Source organism: Palaemon carinicauda, chromosome 17 (genome assembly GCF_036898095.1).
Source record: "Palaemon carinicauda isolate YSFRI2023 chromosome 17, ASM3689809v2, whole genome shotgun sequence".
Classification (NCBI taxonomy): domain Eukaryota; kingdom Metazoa; phylum Arthropoda; class Malacostraca; order Decapoda; family Palaemonidae; genus Palaemon; species Palaemon carinicauda.
In genome coordinates, this window is record NC_090741.1 from 128,073,971 (window position 1) to 128,083,018 (window position 9,048).

At 39.2% G+C, this 9,048-nt stretch overlaps 1 protein-coding gene across 1 annotated transcript; it reads right to left on the minus strand.

The window, feature by feature from the left end:
* Positions 1 to 5,230: 5,230 nt before the first annotated feature.
* On the minus strand, positions 5,231 to 5,785 carry LOC137656599 (uncharacterized). The gene has a single exon (XM_068390770.1). It carries the CDS (start codon positions 5,783 to 5,785, stop codon positions 5,231 to 5,233), a length of 555 nt encoding a protein of 184 aa, XP_068246871.1.
* Positions 5,786 to 9,048: the final 3,263 nt, after the last annotated feature.

Consider the following 9,048-nt stretch of genomic DNA (forward strand, 5'->3'; position numbering starts at 1 on the left):
CCATTTGTTTTGTTTCCCGGGCATTAAAAGGGGCAGAAAAGAATTATTGTACATTCGATTGGGAGGCTTTGGCTATATTTTTCGTTCTAGAGAGGCATCGGTTCTTTTTATTGAGTCAGTCGATTGAGTTGCAAATTAATCATCCCCACTTACGTGATTTGTATTATAAAAATGATTTGACCTCTCAACAAGCAAGATGGATAGAGGGATTGTAAGAGTTTAATATGAAGGGTTTTCACTACATTGAAGGTAAAGCTAATAAGGTAGCTGATGCTCTCTCTAGAGGTGCAGTAATAGGAGTAATATCTAGACCACAAAAGAGGAACGAAGAACGTAACCAAAATAATGAAGACCACCATCGCAATAGAGAAAATAGAGAACGGGATGAGAATTCTTGCGATGCACATGCAGTAGACGAGAGAGAGAGAGAGAGAGAGAGAGAGAGAGAGAGAGAGAGAGAGAGAGAGAGAGAGTCGACTAGAGAGAGAGAGAGAGAGAGAGAGAGAGAGAGGAGCGATGAAGATGAATATATCTTGGTGACCGAGGACATGACCAGGGGTGTCCAAAATGAATTCCCTGATGATGCAGGTTTGATTGACTAGGGAGTTTGGAACATAAAAGAAGTCCGAGAGGGACAGAGGAAAGAGGAATGGAAGGAAAGAGTGTGAGCAGTGATTAAAACGAAATCCGAGTGTTATCCGTCATTTCTGAATGTGCCTCATGAGAATTTTTTTTATTGAAAATGATGTCTTATATTGTGCTTACGAGAAGAGGGGAGGGTAATTTTGTGCACGTGTAGTGCTTCCTCCCTCTTTAATTACACGAGCCATCCACATTGTACATGCAAGTCCATATGCAAGGCATTTAGGGATTGATAGAACATTAAGAAGAGCACCTGAATCCTTTTGGTTATCAATGAAAAAATCTATAGAGAATTTTATAAAAGGTTATCATGCTTGTAACTGTTTCAAAGAACATAAAAACACTAGAATGGAAGCCAGAAAGAGGCCTGTGGTTCCCATTAAATCTTATAGAATGCATATGGATGTAGCAGTACCATTTCCTACTGGGTTAACACAGCAATATATATATATATATATATATATATATATATATATATATATATATATATATATATATATATATATATATATATGTATGTATGTATGTATTTGTGGTTGCATAAACTCGGAACACTCATACGTACGCACTGTTGTATAAATCCTACAATTCATTAGCCCAGGCGCTGTGCTCTTTCATTACTATGTTTGGTTGCTTGAAAATTTTGATAAGTGATAATGGTCATGAGTTTATAAACAAGGTGGTGATATTGGTCACGGAGTTGATGAAAATTGAACACTTTTCAGTGACCGCATATGTCTTGATGCCTTTTATCGGAGGTGATATTTATGATGGAAACTCACAAGTTACAACTGAGCTTTATTGGATATAGCGGGACACAACACTAACAATACACACCGAAATCTAGCGGTAGCATTAGGAATCATGTAGCTGTTGGCAGCGTTCTCAACAATATTAACATCATAATTATTAAATAATCATTAATAATATAACATCTTTTCTTCTTTTAAATTTACACTTATTTAGATGGGTTATCAGTTAGAATGCTACACTGAATTTACTTTGATAGGTTATTGGTTAGGACTACAATCAGCTCTAAAAGTTATTCACACTCAAAACATTTTACACTATGATGTATATGTGGTTGAACCTGTTCACAAATAAAATATTCATTCTTGGTATGAAATTCAACATGCCATTTGAGAAAATACACAACAGATTGCTACACTTCTTAATCATAACATTTATATGACGTTAGGGAAATTCCGCAAAACATCAATACATTTCATAGTCAGAATACTTAGAGGGTAATTTATTTCTGGTTGACCTTGTCTGTCTGTTTCTTACAACTTCATTCTCCACTTTGACAGGAGTTTCAGTTTCATTACCGCTAAGGTCAATAGTTACTGGTTCATTTACCTGGGGCATATGCACATCACTTGGGGTTTCTTTCAATTGAACTCTATTATTTCTAAACAGCTTACCTTCGCTTTCAATTAGATATGACCTCTCATCTAATCGTTCCACAACTTTTCCCTTTTCCCATTCCTTCTTGCCCAAAACATAAGGTTTAAGACGTACATTGTCTCTTTCATGCAAAATACTTAAATCTTTAGCATTTTTATCATAATAGAATTTACTCTTAGCATTTTTTAATCTTTTCTTTACCTTAGCCTACTCTAAATTTACCTAGGCTATACTGTGATGGCCTAGCATCTTTATCACTAGTAGGGGTATTCCTATGGTTCCAAATGGCTAGATAGGGATCTTTATTACTTTCAATAGCTTTTCTAATTAAACGCTTAGATGTTTTCACTGCCAATTCGACCATCCCATTAGATTGGGCATATGTAGGGCTACTTGTCCTCTGCTCAAAATCATAGTCAGTTGCGAACTGTTCGAAATCCTTATTTACAAATTGGGGTCCATTATCACTAATAGATACACAAGGCAATCCATACCTAGTAAAATGAGATTTAAGTTTTCTAATCACTGTACTGGCTAATGTATTTTCTAGGTAGTCAGTTTCCCAAAAATTGCTGAAGTAATCAACAGTTATAAGATAATTATGTTTTTCAATACTCATTAGATCAACTCCAACCTTTTGCCATGGTCAATCAGCAATTTCATGATTAATTAAAGTTTCCTTTTGTTGAGCACAAGAGAATTTATTACAAATTTCACATGATAAGATGTATTGCTTTATATCAGAGTTCATTCCTGGCCAAGAGATACATTCTCTGGCTCTTTGTAGACAGCCCTCAATTCCTCTATGCACTGAATGGACGACCTGCATCATCTTATGTCTAAGGTTTAATGGAATGACTATTCTATTACTCTTAAAAATTTACCCGTCTTGAACTGAGAACTCATCCTTGGTATGACTATAGGCTTTGACTACATTAGGTATCTCCTCATTTCCTTCTGGTCAACCTTTCAAGATTAATGATTTCAAAATTTGCAAAGTCTCATCCGGGTCTGTTTCATATTTAATTTCATTAAGACGCTCTTTTCTTACTGGTAAATGTTCAAGCATGTTAACGTGCTCAAATTCACTTTCTTTATAATCGTCTGATGGCAAATAAGATCTCGAGAGTGCATCAGCCACATACATTTCCTTACCTTTTTTATGTATGATTTCAACATCGTATTGTAGAATGTTAAGCAACATTCCTTGCAGTTGCTTGGGAGCATTACACAAGGGTTTCAAAACAATGCTAGCTATAGGTTTGTGGTCACTCTCAACAATTACTTTACGACCATAGACATACTCATGAAATTTCCTAAGACTAAAAACAATTGCAAGGGTTTCCTTTTCAATTTGTGCGTACCTTTTTTCGGTTTCTGATAAAGCACGGCTAGCAAAAGCAATTGGTTTGCCACACTGTAACAATACTGAACCTAGCCCATTTTGTGAAGTATCACACTGGATGACAAGGTCTAAGTTAGGGTCATAATACTGCAGTATTGGGGCATTAGTGATTAGCCTTTTTGACTCTATGAAAGCTTTTTCTTGTTTTTCTGTCCAATTCCATTCGGTATTTTGGTGACTTAATTTCCTCATTGGTTCTAACACCTCAGATAGATTAGGAAGGAATTTACTTAAGTAATTAATCATACTTGTAAACTCTTCAACACCAGTTACATCAGTAGGTGGTTTCATATTCAGGATAGCTTCCACCTTTTAAGGGTCCGCCATGAGACCTTTACTTGTGATTTTATGACCTAAGAAAGCAATTTCAGATTTTCTTAATACGGTCTTAGACTTATTAAGTTAAGTACCCTTGGCCTGGCACCTTTCCAAAAATTTGATTAGCTTACTATCATGGTCTTTAACAGCTTCCTCATACGTTTCACCTACACCACAAATTAAAACATCGTCAGCAATACATACAACACCATCGAGATTCTCAAGATTCATAAGTAACTGTTTTTGGAAAATCTCACCACTAACATTTAAATCAAATGGCAGTCTGAGCCACCTGTATCGACCTAAAGGGGTTTCAAAGGTGGTTAAAACACTAGATTCTTCATCAAGAACACAATGCCAATACCCATTGGCTAAATCAAAAGATGAAAAAACCTTTGCCTTTGACAGTTGGGGTAGAATATCATCAATTATGATGTTCCCTTTTCAATGCCTTGTTTAAAGCTTGTGGATCAATACAAATTCTTAAATCCTTATTTTTCTTTTCAGCTACAACCATCCGACTCACCCAGTCAGTAGGTTGGTCAACTTTAGCTATTATCTTTTGTTTTTCCATTTCATGTATTTTCTTACATACTCTGTTTTTAAGGTTAATTGGAACTCTGCATTTAGGAATCACCACTGGTTCTGCATTTGTGTCAATGGTTAGTCTAACCACATTTTGGAATGTACCCACATCAGTATTAAATACATTGTCATATTTATCAAGTACATCTTTAGTTGCAGAAATATTTTCATAATTCACTGTAATAAGTCTCATTTGCTCTGATGTTCTTTTACTTGATAATCGAGTGTATTCACAATCAACAACCAAAAATTCAAGGTTATATTTTTTCCTATTCTTGCAATTCTAGTTACTAACCTGCATTTTCCCTTAGGCCTAACTGTGTCTAAAGTCCACACTTCTAGGGTAGTGTCACAAGGCTTTAAATTGACATTGGGAATTAAATATTGAGGAATTACATTTACGCTAGCTCCACAATCTACTTGAAATTTGATTACTTTACCATTAACTTCAAAATCAGCTTCAATTAGCTTATCCTTTTTACTACACACTCTAAGCAAAAATTCACATTCAGATTCATCTGAACTGTTCACATCAAAGTCATTGTCATTACCTGATACATAATTTATTTTCCTACTTTTGCATTTAACAGCATAATGGTTATAATTACCACATTTTATACATTTCTTACCATGAGCTGGACACTTTTCATTACACCATTCATGTTTTTCCCAACAAAATTTACAAGGGCGCAACTTATTCGTAGGAATACTGGGTTTACTGGACTTGGGCTTACCTTCATTGTTTTCATGCCTAGGCCTACCATCATGGTCTGCGTTGTGTCTGTTATCAGTAGTCTTCTGCCTTCTAGACTTTTCTCTTACTTTGGCCACACTGTCATTGGTCTGGCGAGGAGTAGACTTGATGACGTCCATCTACCTTTTGCTTGCTTGAAAGGCCACACACAAATCTAATGTCTTCTCAAGGGTAAGGTCTTCGACTTCAAATAATTTCTGACGAAGCTTGTCCTCAGTAAATCCAAACACCACTTGGTCCCTCAGCTGCTTGTCTCGTTGGTTACCATAGTTGCAGTCCTTCACAAGAATCTTCAATCTAGTAAAGTAGGTTTCCAATGTTTCGTTTGTTTCCTGCATACATCTTCGAAACTTGTACCTTGCCACGAGTTCGTTCTTGCGCGGAGAGAAATAGACGTTGAATTTCGCCAAAATATCCTTCAACACATTGGCTGGATTAGGGTTACCGGTTGCTGGGACTGCAAATTCAAAAGAGTTGTATATCTGTAGAAGTTCTACACCTCCAATGTTTAGAAGTAGGGCCACCTTAGTCTCTTCAGGTTTATTGTCCTTTTCAGAAGCAAGTAGATAAATCTTGAACCGTTGCTTAAAAGACCTCCATTCACGTTCGTTGTCGGCCCCTAGGCTAGCAGTGAATTTTGCTGGGGCTGCAATACCTTCCATTGATGAAGCCATGTTTGCCGGTCAGGGATGCTCAGTATTTTTAGGCTTAAACACAATATCTAAAAGGCCTATACTGCACAATATTTGCTTGGAGAGTTCTAGGTAAATTTTTAATCCCGACAGCTGCCACCATGTCTTGATGCCCTTTATCGGAGGTGATCTTTATGATAGAGACTCACAAGTTACAACTGAGCTTTATTGGATATAGCGGGACACAACACTAACAATACACACAAACATCTAGCGGTAGCATTAGGAATCATGCAGCTGTTGGCAGCGTTCTCAACAATATTAACATCATAATTATTAAATAATCATTAATAATATAACAACATATAGGCCTTCAGCAAGTGGATTAGTGGAATCGCATGATAGGGAAGTAGTGCGAATTTTACTTCACTTAGTGGTTGATGACCCCCTTCCTTGGCACGCCATGCTTCCTACAGCTGAGCTAGCTTAGAACATTGCATATAATGCTTCCCTTAGTGACACGCCTTTCTTTTTAGAGTATGGACAGGATTCTGTGTTACCATTTATGGTACTCATTAATTCGCAACAATTGCTAAATTATTCAACTGAGGAATACCGTGTATATTTATGAAATCTATTGAGGCGAGGAATAAACACCACTGAAAGGTTTTTGAAAAGAGCTAATGAGAATCACAGCTCAAAGTATGATGGTCGGCTCAAAACCGAACCAGTAAAAGTATTTTTGGTCGATCGTGTGTATTTGAAAAGATTACAACCTAGGAAACACAAAGTAGAGCCAGCGTATTTGGGTCCATACAGAGTAAAGATGGTTAAGTCTAACACATTTTTGATACAAAGCATTGTTAATGGCGCAGTGTCTGAACATCATCAGGCACACATACATGAGGTACCTACAGAGGTAGTTTTTAAAAGTGTTCTTTCCTACCCCTGCATACGCGACATCCCTCGAGTTGATGAGTAGAATTTTTTTTTTTCCTTTGCTGTTGTTGTTGTTTGAAAAGACCTCATTTCTTCTTTGGACGTGTTTTAAATAAACGTGATGATAACTATGTGTTATGTTGATACTAAATGTATACGTAAAATGTTATGGTAATTTTGCTGAGTGTAGAAATATGTATAACATTGCTGAGAGAGCCTAAAAACAATCAGAGGTTAAATAGGTCAGGTGAGATCCGTCAGGCGGATGCTATATTATTCATGTATTTATATGATTCCTGGTTGCTGGGGCCAGGGCGGTTCACGAATGGCTGCGGGATTAAAGTTTAGCCTTGAGGATAGGCAGTATTAGAGAATGTGTAGATGTGAAAACCTTATACTTAATGTTATAAGAGAAGGGCAGGAAGATGAATGATTTTCTCGGGAAAACGGCTAGTGGCCGCCGGTTGAAAGTTGCTAGTGCATGTGTTTTAGTGATTTAAATAAATGGTGAAACGGCAGTAGTGAGTTGTGGTTGCAAAATTGTGCTGTAAACCTGGACAAGTAAAATCGAGGGATGAGGTAATATCTTGTACCAACCGTGTGTCACACATTCGTACATAGTAACGACATTTCATTTTGTGTATATAATATGCTTGTATTTTCGCCCACCTCTTGCTCTGATAAGAACCTGAAATAACATATCTGTTTTTCGGTGCAATGTTGGTTAAACATGAAAGGGCCTGTTATTTCTTTTATGCCTTTTTTGCCTGGAGTTTATGTATATATAAACAGATGATTTGTAATAAAGTTACTCATTTGCTTTCATCCTGCCTTGATTCACAACCTTCTCTCGGCTTGTCACATTGGTGACCACAGAAGTCGACTCGCTCCTCCCATTTCCACACGACCCCGCCCATCCGTCATTGGTACTATGGCGGACTCCACTGAAGTTTGCACTGCCCCATGTAAACTTTCGTCGTTCGCCAGCGGAGAGGCGTTTGCTTGGTTTCAGCCCGCAGAAGTCCAGTTCCTCATCAAGGGCTGGACACTCTCAACCACCAAAGCAGATTATGTTCTTGCGGCGTTACCGGAGGACACCTTCCCGGAAATATCCGACTGGCTTTGTGAGCAAGGAGACATCCCAATAGCGTATGACGCCCTCAAAACATGCCTTCTGCAGCAGTACTCGCCGTCACCAGCTGGCTGTTTAGCAAAGCTTTTTCAGCTCTCTCAACGACCATTGGGGGACCAAAGGGCGTCGCTCGCCTTCAGGGAAATGACCAGTATCGCTCGCTTGCAACCTGCCGCAGACGGCTCTCCTCATGAGGTGAACCTACTCCGTACCCTTTGGATACACCGTTTACCCGAAGCTGTACGCGTGGCCATACCCGATGTCGATAGTTTACCAATAGAAGACTTGATGACCAAAGCCGACGCCCTTATGAACAGCCAATTCACGACCTTCAAGACCTCCATCAACGCCTCCACTCCTGACAAAGAGGACGCCTATTCAACGTCAACTGAAGCTGACGTGAATGCCATAGGACATACACGCCTATCCAATGACGAGCTGGAGCGGCGACAAAGCGACCCATCACCCACCACTCGCTCGCACCCCAACCAACGACTTCTAGAGCCACTTACTACTGCCCTTCGGACGTAATTTTGATACTACCACTACAGATTCGGGGCAGCCGTGAAGAAATGTGCCAAGGATTGTCAGTGGCCAAAAAACGTGTAAGTAGGCCATCGCTCATGGCGGTGGCCTCATGTGTTTCTAATCTTTTCTTTTTACATGATGCAGGAACGTGCGTGCGTTTTTTGGTAGACACGGGTGCTTGTCGTTCTCTTTTGTCAAGGGAACTCTTCATGACACGATGTAGTCTATCTGGTAGCTGCCAACGGATCTGCGATACCCACCTACGGTTACGAGAACCTCACATTAACTTTTGGAAACGGTAAATTTAATTGGAAGATTCTCGTTGCTGACGTCAAATTGCCAGTCCTCGGCCCAGATTTCCTCTCTCATTTCCTCCTTCTGATCAATGTCGCCCACCGACGATTGGTCAACGCAGACTCGTACTTGTCGACACCTCTTCAACCCACCCCTCCAACCTTTCTCTCCACATCAGCCCACCCACGGATTCCTACGCCAACCTCCTCACGTCGTAACCGGAAGTTTTCTGTCCAAAACTTCGCCAAACGACTACGGCTCTTGCCAAGCATAGTATTTGTCACCATATCAAGACGATGGGACCCCCAGTCTTCGCAAAATTCAGACGTCTGGCACCGGAACGAGTGGCAACCGCCAAACAGACTTTCTCTGAAATGGAGGAAATGGGCTTTGGCTAAAAGGCCTCCAGCCC